Raw genomic sequence first — 17,254 nt, forward strand, 5'->3', positions numbered from 1 at the left:
GAGGCCCCAAGCATTTGGTCAACCCAGAAAGCAGGCGACAGCGCACCTCCAGGAACTCTCCATAACCATCCTCTGCTCACAGCCGCGTGGAGCCGTCGCAGCGGGCTGCTGGTGCTTTTGATTTGATTCCTCTCCAGGCCTGGGACAGTCGCCATCAGTGACTCACACATATTGGCTCTTGGCTGACTTTGGCCACTTTTCATCTGAAACCTTTTTTTTTTTCAGTGAATTTCCTCTTGTTTTTCCAGATACAGTCCATGGATGAAGTAGCGGTGTTATTGTTTCAAAGTTTCCTGGACCTGCTCAAGGTCAGCAGCCAGTTGTTTAAGAGTAAGCGGGGAATTTCATAAAAAGTTATGCGTACACTGGGGTGGATTGCACTGATGCAAGTGAAATCCCCAAACAATACAAAGCCTTGGTTGTCAGCATTAGACTCTGAGATTGTTGCGGCTGGAAGAGAAATGTCAGCCGTTCCAGCTACAGTTGTCATTCAGCTGGAAATGGATAATAGCTGTGCCCTAGTGTGCTTATGTTTGGTCTCTTTTCAAATCATTGTGAATTCCCCCGCCTCATCAGCATGCAGAGTACAGTCACTGTCTGTTGTGGAGCCAAATACAACCCAAGAAATTCCTCTCATATTAAGTAGAAGACACCAAATGATGAAACGGTGAGTCATGTAAAAATTACTGCTTGGTAGGTGCTGGAATGGCCACCTTTAGCGCTAAAATGATTGGATTTAATTGGAAAACAAAGAAATTAGCTGTCACATGTACTCTAGTAATCATGGGATGTAAAACCAAATGGAAAAAACACAAAAAGAAGAAGCAGCAGCAGCAGCAGCAGCAGCAGCTGAGAAACCACAAAAAGACTAGACAGTGACGAAACGTACATAACTTCCTGCTTTCCCATTATACAAAAAAAGTTAAGCTGTAGGTTTAGCATTATGATATGACAGCTTGTGGAGTGTCTCTTTCGTAGTCGTCATATGTGTGCCAACGCCCCCCCCCCCCCTCCCTACAAAGAAACTAGATTTCAGGGTGAGTGGGTTGTCTCCACCGCAAATGACTCAGTTCTACCTTCTTAGATTGAGAGTGAGAGTGGGGTGTTTGAGGTAGAGTGTGTGTGGGCATAAAGTGACAATACTCTGAACAGCATCAGATAAAAACACCTGTCTGTAGTATATACAGTATATAGTATATACCTGTGTATATACTATATACCCACACACCATAAATACAGACATACAGTGCTGTCAAATGATTAAGATATTTAACTCATTACTTGCAAATGAATCCCACAGGTTTTTTTATTAAACACTCACCCTCTCACATATGGGCAGTTTAGAGTCACCAATTAACCATATATTCCCAACCTGCATGTGTTTGCAGGTTGGGAATTTGAGGTCATTTTAACCTAAGAGGGGCAGTTAGTGACTTTTCCAAAGGTTATCATTAAACAAAAGCATAATGCTTGTTTCTAAAAGCAGAGAATTTCAGCTAATTGCAATCATGATGTTTTCTGGGAACACAGTACAGTATCTCTGGGCTCCATCCTCTCTGTTTTCCGGGATCTGGCTCTTGAAAAAACCCTGGTGAGTCAACATCCTCTCTCCTCTTGGACAAACACTTCAGCATACGGCATTCCTGAAGCTCAGACACTCCTGCTCCACAGCCTGAGCTTTCAGGAGGCCATGCTGTTTTGATTTACTCTGACATGGTGGGAGATGGCGACTGTGCTGTACCTTCGTTTGCCTGTACTGTTCAGTCCATGTGGACGAGGTCATTTTATTTGTTGAGCATTCCCTGGACAAAACAAATGACGTCCAGAACTGGCCGATCCCCACCACTTCCTGTCATGGAGACAGGAAGGAGTTACTGTCATTGTTCTCTTTCTTTAAAGGGGAATGTCTTCAGGTCTGCTCAATCTGGACCCTACGAGAATGTATAGTTTCTGCAGGCTTTAGTTTAGTGGAAAAAATACTCTAACTGCAATATCTAGGTGTTAGAATTTCTTGGAAATGGTTGTGAACCGAGGCCACAATGTGTTGTAAAGACATAACCTCATGACACTTCCTGGCATTGTATTTGTGGGCTTTCTCTCTTTGTGTGCACACTCACAGCTGTCTGTTTTATATAACACAGCCTGAGTCATTAACCCTAAGATGAAAAGGGACCAAATATACGGTACCTATCTATCTATCTATCTGTCTGTCTGTCTTTCTGTCTGTCTACTTGTCTGTCTGTCTGTCTGTCTGTCTATCTATCTGTCTCTCTATTTAGATATAACTTTTATAACACATATATATAACACATTAATGGTATATATGTGTGTTATATAGTTTTATATACACACACACACACACAACTATATATAAACACACACACATATGTTATATGTTATATATGTGTGTGTTTATATGAATAGATTTCATATAATATGGTTTAAATTTCTTTCAAGTGTGTTTCAGGGTGTATGAGAGAGTGGAAGCCACAAAACGTCAGCAGGTGGTTTCTTATCTGACTTTGAGCGATCAAGCATCCTAAACCATTTATGAAAAGGGGAACTTCATTTGTATGTGAGGCCCAACGCACGTCATCTGTACAAACATAATTTTTTACGTTTCACATCCTGAAAACCATTTCAAATACCCCGTCTTAGGAAAGCAACCTGAAAGTAAACCGGTTTTATTCCAATTTAGCCCTCTATGTATGTGTTTAATGTTAACTGTAGTTTTGATTAGGAGACCAACATACCACATTTCACTGTCAGTGCAGACATCTGCTGCTATTAGTATCTGTCAGACAGATACTGTAGTTCTCTAACACTGACCAACTGTGAAACAATGCAAAATATAAAGTTTAAGTTTGAAAAACACATCCATTAGTGTTATAACAGGATCTAGTACTCAAACTCTCAGCTAATCTTCTTCATCTGGACAGTGTGGGTGTTGTCTGATCAGACTGCATTGACAGTGCTTGGCAAACAACCCCTAAACCGTTATCAGACTTTAATTTAATGCTAAATTTAACTGATGCATGGAAATATATGGTATTTCCTTTCTACATAAGCAAAAAAAAAAAAAAAAAAAGAAAAAAATCACAAATATAGAAATCTTTCATGTAAGAAAACCAAAACACCTACAGAAAGTTGTGTGTTTCATCAACTCCTTCAGTCTTTACAACCTTCCCTCTCTTTGTTATCATTCGACCACACTTGTCCAGTCCGAATGACATTCCAATGTTGTTGCTGTATATCCTGGTGGTATGGATCAGTGAGTCCATGCAATATATATATATATCAGCCCACATGTGAAAGAGTATCTGAAAGACACACCACCAGTGAAAAGTTTGAACACACTTTACCATTGAATTGAATGAGGAAGTGTGTCTGGTATTGGTACTGTATATATATATACAAATATAACTGGATCTGTTAGACCTGTGTAGCAACTGGAAAACCTTTTATGGACTACAGCTAGGGGTTGATAAAACACATCTGTCTGACTGTATGACCAAGCTGTCCATTAACAGCATTAACAGGCTGTTGAATGGAAATTCTATGCAGCAGCTCCAGGAAAGAGACTGTTAAAGCCACAAAGAGACAACATAACCTTTAAGTTATCAGCTCGCTGCTGCTGCTGGGAAACCAGATGCTGAATCCTCATCTCAGATAAGGATTATGGAAAGCATACATCACTTTGCATTTATTCAGGTGTTCCAATACTGTAATCTGTAGACATTATAGAAGCAAATGAGACTTTACATTTGTAACTTTTGACCATGAAATATCTGTTTTTCATCCTTTCATCTCCTGAAGCAGGTCTCCAGCCATATGTGGTGCCTGCTAATTTTATTGCACTACCTGTTCACTCTTTATTAAGCTCACTCAGTAACAGACAAATATAGACATAATGACGTGCGTATAATGTTGTCTTTGTTAACCTAGAAGTGGGTTACATTCTCTTATCTTTATGGTGGATTTCCGGCACATTTATTTCCCACATCCTGTGCCTTGACAGCCCACTCAATCTTCTATCCCACTGTAAGACAACTCCAAAAACGTCCACCCACTTTATGACACCTAAACTTTCCCAGTTAGTGATATTTCTGCTTGAAATGGGATAATGTCTTACCTGTGAATAAAAGTTGTTTTCTGTGTGCACATAAGTTTAAAAGAGCTGCACACAAGTATATAACCACTTCCTTATTTTTAACCAAAAGGAACTAATCCAGCATCACTAACGGTCATAACTAACAACAGAGGCTGTACCTCACGTTCTGTACAGTACTCTGCTCACAGGTTCAAGTGCATGCAAGCCTATCATATGCGTGCAAGTGCACGAGTCCTTCTGCTTCCTCTTTTCAAACTTAATATGTCATTTTTTCCTGTGTCTGTCTAAGACTGCAGTCATCACAACTTCAAATGCATTCATTTAACTTTTAATCACTTCTGGTTACCCACAGTATGGCAGAGAAGTGCACAAATGGACTGCAGAGGTCAAATGAGAGAAGTCAGCTCACACTCTTCTCAGTCTGTTTCTGTTGGGTCATCGTGTTCAGTGAGGTGCAAAAACCTCATGCAGCTATGACAAATGCATGGACAGATTTGCACAAACCAGTTTCATTTAACTCCACTGGAGCTGCAATGATCAACAGTCACAAACTGCTGATTTGATGGGTGCATGTTCTTACAGCTTATATTGTGATTTTCTACAGTTTCTGCAGTTTTATAGATCAGATGACTGACTTATGATTGAAGAAAAGTCAGCACTGTTGTATTGCATCTCTGAACACAACATTTGTATTTGTATTTTTAGTTAGCAGTACAGTTTGAAGTGTGAGAACATTCATTTTTAAAGTTTGATGTTTGATTCTATCCTTAAAATTACACCTTTTGTTTTTGATATTTCATCAAAAGAAAAATGCTTAACCATGCTAGTAACACTTTAGATATAGAAATTCTGTAGAATGTAAGATGTGATTGTATTTTGAACAGTGGGAAAACAGCACCGATCTCTATCTACAATTCGTACTTAAACCTATTGCTGCACAAACAAAACAAATTCACCAGTCTGTGAATCAACAGTGGTGTTTTAGCAGGATGACAGTGAAACACTTGAAACAGTATCATCAACCAGCCAACTCCCTATCCTAACCTCCCACTGGGTTATTTGCTGAGTAACAACTACACCCTCCTTGTTTGTGCTCAGTCTCTGGTAAATGGCCCTTTCACTAATTGTTTTTGGTCTACTGTCATCTTGAATAATTATACCCTCGTTATACATTTAGCCCATTTGTCTTAAACCCTTGTTTCAAGCAAACTCACCCTTCCTGCTTCTCCTTATCACAGCATGGGGCAACACATGGCCAAATACCATCGCTCACCATCACTGACACTCCTTACGTATCTGTGAATGAGCAGCGGAGGAGAAAGGGGATCAACACTGCACAGCCAGCGCAGTGACCACCATGACCTCACGGGTCAGCTGGGAACCAGGAATGAAAAGACTCCAGGCAACCCCCGCCCAGCACGCACGCACGCACGCACACGCACACACAGTGAGCTCTTGGACAACTGAAGCTGCCATGGGAATATGGGAGCACGGAAGACGAGAAATCAGCATTCATGTGCAGGAGCTGAAAGAAAGTGGTTGTGTTTGGAATTCTGGGTCATGCCTTTCTCTGCACATTCCTCTCTATTCTCCCAACAATAAACTGTGTCAGAGCCGATACAACAGCCTCCATTCTGGATACCTCACAGCACTAAAGGTCTCAAACCGTGCTAAACCGCACAGTAACCTCCAAAACTCAGGTGATAACATTTTTAAATAAAGGAAGAGTCTAATGCTTACTATTTAAAGGGATCACATGGGAAGCAGTCGCATCTCCACTGTGGAAATTACAAACAGACTGTGTGTACACTCGAGGTCTGAGTGCCAATTTAAGTTTGGCAGCTACAGTTCCCACAAACAGTTGTGGCTTGTGGAACAAAATAACTTTTCTTGCAAGTTCTGCAAAAAATAATGAACAATAATCAGAAAATGCCACTTATTTTATTTTTAGGAGCCGTGACTTACACGGAAAAAAATGAGCCAGGATGAATCTGAATCATTGAGCAGACATCAAAATTAGAAAATGTTGTCACACAATCACATTCACAACTCCTCATTTATTAAGCTTCCTAAAGTTGTGCTTGCCATAAAAATTGAAAATTGCTTCCTTCTGTACATAAACCAAAGATGTTAAAATAAATAAATAACTTATGAAGAACAAAACAGATAAAAACAAAAGTTATGTACAGCTGTGAAACACTGAAAGCTTTGGTCTCAACACTCTTCGGCCTGCTTGCCCTGTTTTCTTTGGCAGCTTAGTTTGACAGTCACAGGTGCCTTAAGTCTTTGGGTCTTTTCTCAGGTGAACAGCTCTGTTTGCTGCTCACAGTTTGCTCTCTTCCTCCTCCAGTGGTCGGTTCAAGCCCGGGATGAATTTGAGGAGGCGCCTGCGGAAGCTTTTCTGTTTGGGCTTTCTCTGCAGTGTACTGAATCCTCCCTGCTTCTCCCCCGAGGCAGATGACGAAGACCCCTTCACGTAGCTGCGTGTGCTGGCACTGCGGGTCAGCTGCGTCTTGGCCGTCGTGAAGAGCTCACTGGCCGGTCGGAGACGCTGCTGCCTCTGTGGCGGCTGCTGTTCTTTCTTTTTGTTCGCACTGCCGTTGTCGGAGTCCACGCTGCCATCCGCCTGGTACAGGCAGGTCTGGTAGAGAGGGTCATCCTCGGTGGCCGTGCTGAGAAAGCTGGCACTGCTGCTGGTGCTGCCTGTGCCACGCAGGGCTCTCTGAACGGCGGGGCTGGGAGCGCCAAGGCTGCCATACACACCTGCTGACTCCAAGGACTCGTACAATGCAGCATCACTCATTACTATACCTGCAAGGAAAGGAGGAGGGCCCTCAGATTTGACTTAACTATACTAATCAACACAGGCAGGCAGAAATATTGTGCAAATTTCCACACTGGGAGTACAGGCGTAGGTGTATGTAGTATGTGTATTTTTGTATACTTTATATTTTATAATGTTGGTTTCATCTACTGTCCTACTACATTTAATGATTATTTTTAATTAGGCACATAGTCAAATGTTGTTTAATTAACCTGTGGTCTATATTGCATCAGAGTGGATGGGAATTCTGTTGAAAAAAAGCTCATTGTTCATTATCACATCTTTTCTCACTTAAAGACATCCAGTTCATTATAAAAGCAGGCAGTTGGTAAAGTTGATACATTTCCTATGGACCAACTAATTTGATTATCCTGGTGAAATAAAATAAACTGAAGTGATAAGACACTCAAAAAGCCATGACTTACCATGAACCAGCCTCTGCTCCTGCACCATCAATGATCGATATTCGTCCCATTTCTCATGAAGTGTTTGCTACAAAAGAAGGCAGATAAACATATGTAAGATGAAGAAAACCACACCAAACGGGTAGATAAAAAGTTTACCAGCTCAAAAACCTTGCTAAAAATGAAGAACCAATGGCACAAAGGTGGAACATATCCATTGGATATCCATGCAGCCTAATAAGATATATTTCAGCGTTGTCATGGTGATTTCGCTAATTCTTTTTCAGACAGAGTTTTTGTTTCACATATGTCCCAACATAAATGAGCTAAATTAACTATTTTCTATTTAGTAAAAAAATTTAAATTTGTCAATATTTCCATCTCAAGTATGTCGAATGCAGTGTGCTGAGCAGCAAGTCAACCTCTTGAATGTTGGATTAGTATGTCAGAGAGCGGCTGTGCTGCAGCAGATTAGAGTGGGACAACTGCTGTAATCTTGGGGGAAAGCTTGCTCACTTGAGCCACTTCACAGGCAGCTTTTTAGACAACCACAAGTTAAGAATGTCTGCAGCGATCATCGAGCCTGCTGCAGAAACTGCTGATGCAACAGGTGGTGCTGCTGGGAAGACAGGTGTGGAGGGAGTGGGGTGCTGGTGTCTATATCTAGCATGTAACATAATGTGTGTGAGGCTGTTGGACACACAATCAGGCGGACACTGCTGACAAATAGTGAAAAGTGCTGCAGCAACATTAAAAAGAACAAATCACCTTCAGATACTGCAGCCGGGCTTCGAGCTCCGCTTTTCGTATTGAGTCACTGTAAACTGTCTCCAGCCTGAAAGTGAAAAAAAAAAAAAAACAGAAGGTAACAGATTTAATACGGGTAACAGAAAGCACTTATAAAAACTACAAGGGCAGAAAACAGCAATAAAAAAAGCTCAACCATATGAAAGGCCCTTTTCATAGGACGGTGGCAGGAATGGGTCTGGTGTCAAACCATTTACAAGTGGGGAGGGGGAGGATAAGGAACATATACAATTTCCACTCAGACACTTTGGAGCTTCAAGTTCTTTGAATCACACGAGTAGGGAAGTGACTTAAAGAGCTTGTTTTGACTTTATTAGTTTATGTGCACTTGTGAGGATAATTTGATGATTAAAGTTTCTAATATCTGGAGGGGCACTCTGATGCGGTTCACCTCGCTCCTTTTGCTACAGCTCTCAGAGCTCACAGACAGGGCCTTTGCTGATCGCCTTTTTCATCTTTTATGTAAGGGAAGCAGAGTGAAGATGAGTGTGGTTTAAATTAAACATCCACTGAGCAAACAGAAACAAAATGCGACTGATGTTGAATCCTAACAGTGGGGTCAGTGAATGAAATGTGATTGTTTTATTTAATTGTCTTATTTTTCTTTTTGAATCCAAGAAGAAAATGAGAATAATCCTCATCACCAACTGTCATCAAACCCAAATATATTTCTACTACAATAAGCAATACTTTTCTTTACTAAATAAAAATCCTGTGATCTTCTTGATTGACTGATAATTGATATAAAACTTTTGAGAAGCTGAAACCATTAACTGTTTTAGTTAAACCAGTGGTTGTCAGACCTTGAAAGTCAAAAGGCTGCTCTCCTTGTACAATAGTAAAATATTAGGGAAACTTGTAATTAAACTTTTTCTTTTGAACGGACAGTATACTAAAACATGGGCTTCTGTTGATGGAAAGTGAAAAATTCCAGTTAAAATATGCCCAAACCAACAAATTTAAGATGCAAAAGACTAACAATGAACTTGAAAACAAAAGACTTCATTTTGATTAGGACTGATGGTTTGCCAAATGAGAATCACTCATTTTTCTCTTACATTGAATCAGATTCTTGTCTGAGAGGCTGCATACCTGAGTGTGTTACCGCAGGCCCTGATCAGCTGGACGATGTCCTTGTGTCGAAATCCCTCCACAGTGGCCTCGTTCACACTTGCGATGGTGTCCCCTGCACATACATACAAACATAAAATGTGTGTTAACCAGCAGCCATCAGCACTTCAGTCCACTGAGGCTTCAGTTACTGCGAGCTGCAGCCAACTCAGGCATGTTTGATTCTAATTGAAACCTCGACACATGTGCAACGCAAACGTGGAAGGCCATGCATGTGCAGTCGTGGCATTCAGCTCATCACTGAACTTCAGGCACGCCATGAAAAAAAAAAAAAACATGTTTGTTCAATGTGTTGAAGCCATGCAGTGGGGCTGCAACTAGTTATTTTTATTACAGATTAATCTGCCAGTTATTTTCTTAGTGAATCAACTGGTCTTTAAAACATCAGAAAAGAGTGCAAAATGCACCGCAGTTTCCTACAACACAAACGCCATAAAATGTCTTGTTCTGTCTGACTAACAACCCAAAAAACCACACACATTCAGCTTACTATAATGTAAGATAAAGAAAGCCCTCACATTTGACAACATGGAGATGTCTTTTTTTTGGCAGTTATGTCTAAAATAGGACCCGATTCATCTCCATTCAACTGAATTGTTCCAGCTTCACCACATTTGCGAGTCACACGGTTACACTTCACACTTAGAGAAGTTATATGTGGAGTGGACGCTCATGCGTCACAATGACCTTTGTGAGGCTTCGGCACAAAGTCTGTTTTCCTCTTTCAAAAAACCACCGCCTGAACTGCTTCATATGATGAAGTCATTGTGTTCGCTGCAACAGAGCAAGCATGCAAGGAATGTAGGAAGTGAAACTGAAGGGAGGAGCAGGTAAAGGAAGCAGCCGGCAACATCTTTTTTGGACACAACGTCCGTCTCAGTAGCAGCTTGGTCGTTTTCAGGGTTTTGTTTTGGAGACCATTTATAGGAGGAGTAAAAGGCTACTGCATTGATCCTCCACATGACATGCGTCTTCTCTTCTCATTTGGACATTTATTTTTTGTACATTTCCTCTTTTAACATCACAAATTCTCTCTTGATAAAAACATAACTGTACATGCTGGTTTAATGAAGAAGAGAACATTTGTCAAATAAAAACACTGCCTTTAAACCGGCATATGAGAGACTGTCATTACTTTACTCTATCTGGCACACTGGTGACAAGAGCTGGCATATACGTGTTGGCTAAAATAGGCGCTCACTAAATTGTTTGCCGACTGGAAAGTGAGTAGGCACAAAGTCATATTTGTACTTCCCTAAACAGCCGGCCGACACTCACGACTGTTTCTGGTGACCTACGATACACAAATGTCAGCTGGCAAACAGAGAAGAGGATAAGCTGAACCAAAACCTCATGTCAACAAAAAATACAAACACTAACTCACCAACTTTAAGTCCCGCTTGCTGGGCTGGGCTGTCGTCATGCACCTTACACACAAACGTGCACATCTCAACCGAGTTATGGTCCTGATGGTGGAGTCCGTAAGTCTGAAAGAGACAGGACAATCACCCTGAACAAAGCAATAGACAAAACTTTAAAATACGTCCTTTCCTTCCTTATTCTTGACAGGAGTTGCCTTACACAATGTGATTGATGTCAGCAGTTTTGAAATACTGTGGTCCTACAGTGCAACACTGACAAACCACAGAATGGCACACCAGTGACAGACAATGCAGGAAATCAGATAATATCTGTGACCATGGTGCAACATGGCACAAACATGCAAACTAAATTGAAATGTTTGTTCCTCATTAAAGAGACTTTTTAGAATAACCTTGTCAGTCAATTTATAACCCATCTGCTCTCAGCAACAGCAGTTCAGCTTTATAAATGCTGAAAACAGTTTTTGATCTTCTTTATAAATATGTTTCCACTGTCTTATATTGAATCTGTCCCTATCAAAGCTCCCCTGGTGGAAAGTAACTAAGTACACTCACTTAAGGACAAAACTTAGGGGACAATTTTGAAGTATTTATGTTTGAGTTGAGTAATTTTATTTTTATAGCATTACATCATATCAGGACATTTAGAACATTGAGTACAGTTTCAGTACTGCCTTAGAAGTACTTTTATATGGTGGTTTTTGTTTCTGTCTCTAATATTTTGTTGTCATGGAAACAGTATTTGTTACTTCCACGTGTATTTGCATGCTCTTTACAATGTCTCTGCAGAAGTTCACAGAAAGACTTCCCCTTGTCGTACGATTATCTGTCAGCACGCTGATGCTGAAAAAGTCTGAAACTAAGGGCCTTTCCCTCAACATCAGTCGAGATTACAGACAAAACAGTCTCATCAAATCAGACGCAAAGTTGTCAGTTATCAGTGTTGCTGTTAAAGCACAACTCCAACTTGGATGAGTTTGTTTTATGGAAATATTCAAACTTAAACGATTCAGATCTGCCTGTGTCCTAGCAGCTGGTTCACCCTGATCTTCCTTCTCAGCAGAGTGAAAGATAAACATATAACCATGCAAATGTCACTGAAACACAAATATCACATTTACATGCTGGGTCCTCAGCTCAACGTTGGTGCTAACCTAACAGACACTGTGGGAGGGAAAGCGGAGGAAACACAAGACTCCAAACTCATCTCAATGTTTCTCCGCTGACCTGTCAGAATGGCCCTCATCATCTCACTTCCTCCTGGCCACAGGCAGGCAGGAAGGGTGGGAACCACCAGAGAAACCATGAATAGAACAATAAGTTTTTTCCATGATGCAGTATTTCGCTTCCAGAAACATTAACCAACCAACCAAAACATTGCATTATCAACCAGTCTCAGAATTAATTAGCATTTACAGCTATTGCCTTAAAAACTATTTAAAGAATGGGGCCTGCACAACAGAGCCAACATTGTGAGGGAGTGTTTCAGGGAGACGAGCAGGGCGAGGGAGATCAGAGAGATACTGAGGTCAAATGTGCAAAGCATCTGTCTGCTGAGCGGGTAGAGAGTAAAGCAGGTATTACATGGGAAGCTTGTGAGTAAACCACACAAATTATAATACAGATGCTGGGAAAATAAACTCTTTTCTCAAGTCATGGGACTAACTGATCCATGACCTTTCCCCTCTGTCAACGCACGCAAACACTTGGATTAAGAGATTTACGAAACTAAATAAATGTACATGCTTCAGTCAGCCAACCTATGTTGACAGAGGAGGAGGCTGATCAGGGCAATCTTGTCAAACGACACTTGAGAAATTCAGATATCCTCTTACCTGGATCTCGAAACCAAACGTCTCCTCTTCCTTTTTCTCCAGGACTACCACCTTCCTGGAAATGAGAAAGAAATTCATTAAAAGACTCTTCTATCTTATTTGTTCTCAGAAGGTAGGCCCAGTGAAGTTTTATTCATGTTCACTTAAAATGCTAAATTTGAAGGATTGCTTTTCTCAAGTGTACATTAAAAAAAAAAAAAAAAAATTGGGAGGGTTGGATAAAACAAGACTTTGAAAATAACAATTGTCATATTCTTCTGGGATCTAATATCCCATCCATCAGCCTTTCAGCCGATGGTAATGATAATGTTTCAAGGCTCCAAGAACAATTTCTAAGGAACGTTTTTGTCCGAAAAACAAGACCAACATGAGGAGAAATAGATGTTTATGTCCAATTCTGGATTATTTCCATGTGAGTCCCTATCTAAATAACAAAGTATCTCTGCCGGCTGCACAGGACTTCTTCTGTGTCCAGCAGCATGTAGACGTCATAGACAAACGTACAGTACTTGGGTCTGTTGGACTGAGACGTCACTGAGAATATCTTTAAGCAGAGGCGGCAAAACACATGAAAATTCATGACAAACGTACAACAATATCACACATAAAAAATGTCATCATCATAGATCACTGTCTGAATGAGGGTCTTTCACTCTGAGTTGAAGCTGCTTCCCTGTAAAAGATCAGAGTGAAGATTGCAGAGATGCTACAGATGCTAGAGTTCAAGGAAAACTGTGAGTGACTTGAGGGAGATTGTACCTTTGTGGTTCTGGTGACTGCGTTAGGGGTTTCCACTTCTGCATCCCGCCACCCTATGTGGAGAAAACGAAACAGGAAGAGAGTGGAGTGCGTCAAACTACCTGTGAGAGGTTAATTCATGATTACTCATGAGGGTTTCCCCCCAAAAGATTTCCTGGACACACCTACTGTACACAACAAGCACATTGACCGGTCTGTCAAGTGTTAAAGCTGCACACGCACTCCATGCACCGTTTTTGTGTTTTTAAGCCACCAAGCCATTATGTCGGTATGACAACATTGGCACTGAAACCAGAAATGCGTGTCTGGCTACTCTTTGTTTACTTCAAGCAGTCACAACATTAGAAGTAGATGACAGAGCACCTCATGCTAGCTTTAATGGCACCAGATCTGCTGGCCCCAGGCACAGATTGTTAACCTATCTACAATCTTAGCTCATTTAGTGTAGCCTATTAAAAAACAAAACAAATAGTATGCAGTGGTGAACACTTGAGCCACAATAACTGCACTGAGTGAAAAGCCAAGTCAACAGCAGGTCAGGACCCTGTCCTACCTGACTGTGTAAATAAGGAAGGTATCTGTCATGAGGGCTTCACTAAATCATGTACAACCAACCCACCTCTGTTCCAACTCAATCGTTTTCAAATGGTGCTCCTGTGAAAGGCAGCTTTGTGCTACAGTCTCTGAGTAAAATGTTGCTTTCTTTATGTCCCAACACTTACAGAATTGTCCCGTGCCTGTGTCAATGAGTGCATTTATTCCCAAATACCCACAGAAACCTACGAGGGGGGGGGGGCAAAGCAGGATCTCCATCCCTGTGTGTGTGTATGTTTGTACAACACACTGTTGTAGTTGCTTATTTCAGCTACTCAACACTTGCATGTAAGTTTGTGGATAAACATGCACACTGTTACACATGTACATGTACCTGAAACTCCAAAATAAAAATAAAGCTGGAGTTCTTAATCATTAAAGTGCTCAGAAACCCAACAGCCAGGAAAATGTGTCTCGGCCGATTAGTCATGTAAACCTTTGGCCAGTGTTGTGCAGCGTTGGCTAAAGCCAGTGTCTGCGGAAAAGGTTAATTTTGTGAGGGGAAATAACACTGAGTTTGACGTTCAGTCTGTTATACTATGAGGAAGCCTGCATTTGAGCACAATGACTTTAAGGCATTGTTGTTTGGTGCCAAAGGATAAATATTTTAATCTAATTTGGGTAACTCCACATATGATGAACTGGACCCTGTGTACCTGAGCCAGTATAAATCAGACTGAGTGTTTGTGAGTGTCTGGGTGGTTTGCTGTTGGTTACAGGTTGATCAAACCTTTATGGACTTTATGATGGTCATTCTTACAAATTCTTTCCACCTTCCAGACTCCGGATTCGTCAAAATTCAAAGAAAAATGTTCTCTTTGGTGAGGTGGTGTCAGGAGCGAGGCTGTAACGTTACTAGATTTGTTGCTAAAGCAAATAAAGTTACTCTGCTTCCTCTGGACTGAATACTAAGCAGGTCTACGGTCAACAATAGACAGAAACAACATATAAAATAAACAGAGTACAGTGAATGGGTCACTCTTGTCTTCTTCTACCTACATTTGACCGAAAATATTCTTATCAGCATCAGACTAAAAGACCCAATGAATGAGCACATAAACTGGGAATAAACTGAACTAAATAAAAACCCGGCGACACAAAGTGTTAATTAAAATGAACTTTCTACCTTTTTGAAGTTTCTGGGCAGCGTCCCACCAGAGTAAGCCAAAGTCTTGTAGTTGTAAACCTCCGAGGAGTTATTCGGTGAGTCCATAGTCCTGCAGCTGTCCGACTTGGATGATGGGAAATAAATGTCGTTCTCTGAAGATGCGGGTCCGCTCTCCGGGCCGCTGGAGTTCACTTTCTTCAACCTCCGGAAAGTCATGCTGTCTTCATATGCGGCGCTGGGTAGTTGTTCAAAATAAAAGAGGAGAATAGCAAACTGCCTCGTTGTCTTCCAGCAGAAAATGCGACCAGCTACCCAAGTTACTGAGCCAGGACTGAGCCTCAGCGTGGAGCCAACTACAACTTCAGCACGGCGTTTCTACTGAATAAAGCGGGGGTGGGACTTTGTTGTGAAGGGCTCAAATGAGTACCAACAGACTGCCTCTGCTGCCTTCAAGTGCACCTCGGACGTTTCCCTTTCACATTTCGGTAGTTGAGTTTGAGACGCTTTTGGGGGGGTTGTGGGGGGCTTTTATTTTACAAATTAGTAATCATTAGTAGTCGAGAGGAACCAGCAAAACAAACGACACATTGCATAACGTTGATTTATGTCAAAAATTTAAAATGATCAGTTATTCCAGCCAAGGCAGCAGCAGCTTTTAGCAATCACTCTGCATTTTCTTTAGGAAATGTACATACTAATTAGTTTTATTAACCAAGTATGTGGGACACAAGCAATTTCACTCTGGTACAGCAGCTCTTGAAAAATCCGGACTAAAATGCTGCCTCTGCCAGCCTAGAATTACTGCAAAATAAGTCAGTTGTAGTGATATTTTTTCAATTAGTATCACAGAGGTCTTCAAGCTGAACAGAATTATAGTTCAAATGGCCTATAAAAATGTGCAAAAAAAGATCAAGATGCCATAGGGTTGAGTGGCAGCATGGAAGTGGGATTCATGGAAAAAGACAGAAAACATAAAAAAAGTGAGTTTTGGGGTTGGTCACAGAATAAAATTAAACTTACAAATACCACAACACTATTCCCACTGAGGCACATGGAGGCAGCGCCTTGAGTCTGTGTAGTGAATAATGAAAATCAAAAGTTTATCAAAGCCTTCTGTAGGGAAATATAATGTCCAGTGTCTGAGAGCTCGGTCACACAGCTTGCCAACTGGATAATGACCCAAAAAACTCTAATAGCAGCTGGGAGGAAGCCAATGAAGTGTTCAGAAGTGGCTGCAACAAGTCTTGATCCTAATCAACTTAACCTCTGTGGAAAGAGCTCAAATTTGTAACTTGAGAGACTTGGAGGAATAGATAAGTGATAAGTGTATAAGCCTCATTAAGACCTAGAAAAAGTGCATGATTGTAGTGACTTTCTCAGAAAGGTGGTGCAAACTACTACAGTGTAGGGTAACAATCCCTAAATAATCCCTAAAATATATATATATATATATATATATATATATATATATAATTTGCATTTGTTGTATTATTTGAAAGTAACATATCTATTTATTTAAATAGAAATTAATAGAGTACCCACCGCTTTTGCCAGTCAAACCCTATTTCAGGGTTATGTGCACCAACATGTGAATATTACATCACTAGTAGTTTTTTACTCTCTGATCTTGAGATATTACCTGTCATTTCTCTACTGTCTCTCATCCCACTATAACACAAGGCATGTGTTCAATGCTGAGCTAAAAAAAAAAACTGCAACTCTTGTTAATCAATTCATCTATTTAGTCGTTTAGTTGTTTGTCTAGAAAAGAAAATGAAACCTTTCTACTGTTGTATAGCTATCTCACCAGAAGCTGTTGTCAATGTTTACAAGATAAGTCAATTATCATTGTCAACAACATTTGAAGGCAGCATTTGTTGCTGAGATGATTTAAGTATCTTATATGTGAAAAACTAAATAACATTAGGCTATAAAATAATAAGTCTCAAGAGAGGCAGAGAAGACCATTATTTTGAGTCAGTGTACTTGACCATGTTGCAGCTGTAGCCATAGATTAATGAGTGGATGTTGCCCTCTTGTGGTAGAAAAATCACCTATTACATTATGGGCAGATGCATATCTGATTATTACAAAATATATAAATATCAAACAATGATGTTTAGATGATTTATTAAAATCTTTACACAGTTTGTAATTTCAGGCATATTGCATTAACATCCACTAGAAATGAAATGATATGACTGCATTTAAATAAGGACTGTAGATATTTAAACAAGGTTGAAGCAACCATCATTTTAAATCCATGTTAAGTGGGAAGTGAACAAATCTCAGTTCCCTG

The 17,254-nt window shown here is 40.5% G+C and overlaps 2 protein-coding genes across 3 annotated transcripts in view; both read right to left on the reverse strand.

Moving 5' to 3' along the window:
* Nucleotides 1-6,033: 6,033 nt before the first annotated feature.
* On the reverse strand, nt 6,034-15,390 carry tamalin (trafficking regulator and scaffold protein tamalin). The gene is made up of 8 exons (XM_026332936.1): nt 14,974-15,390; nt 13,254-13,306; nt 12,495-12,549; nt 10,662-10,764; nt 9,239-9,332; nt 8,108-8,174; nt 7,361-7,427; nt 6,034-6,922 (listed from the first exon to the last, which is right to left on the reverse strand). Exons 1-8 carry the CDS (start codon nt 15,169-15,171, stop codon nt 6,435-6,437), a joined length of 1,125 nt encoding a protein of 374 aa, XP_026188721.1. The 5' UTR covers nt 15,172-15,390; the 3' UTR covers nt 6,034-6,434.
* A 1,678-nt stretch (nt 15,391-17,068) lies between these two features.
* Nucleotides 17,069-17,254, reverse strand: part of dgkaa (diacylglycerol kinase, alpha a) — a 17,033-nt gene continuing 16,847 nt past the window's right edge. For both annotated transcript variants that reach the window (XM_026332975.2, XM_026332976.2), the window contains one exon: nt 17,069-17,254. This exon is cut by the window's right edge and continues 848 nt beyond it. The gene's annotated coding sequence lies outside the window, so the exon portion shown is untranslated.

This window comes from Mastacembelus armatus, chromosome 7 (assembly GCF_900324485.2).
Source record: "Mastacembelus armatus chromosome 7, fMasArm1.2, whole genome shotgun sequence".
NCBI lineage: Eukaryota > Metazoa > Chordata > Actinopteri > Synbranchiformes > Mastacembelidae > Mastacembelus > Mastacembelus armatus.

Bases quoted from the DNA above. Each gene is read 5' to 3' on its own strand.
- tamalin (XM_026332936.1), bottom strand. From the start codon at position 15,171: ATGACTTTCCGGAGGTTGAAGAAAGTGAACTCCAGCGGCCCGGAGAGC. The intron at 12,550-13,253 runs GTACAATCTCCC...TCTCATTTCCAG, and splicing joins CAGTCACCAGAACCACAAAG to GAAGGTGGTAGTCCTGGAGA. The intron at 6,923-7,360 runs GTAAGTCATGGC...CTTTCCTTGCAG, and splicing joins GGAGCAGAGGCTGGTTCATG to GTATAGTAATGAGTGATGCT.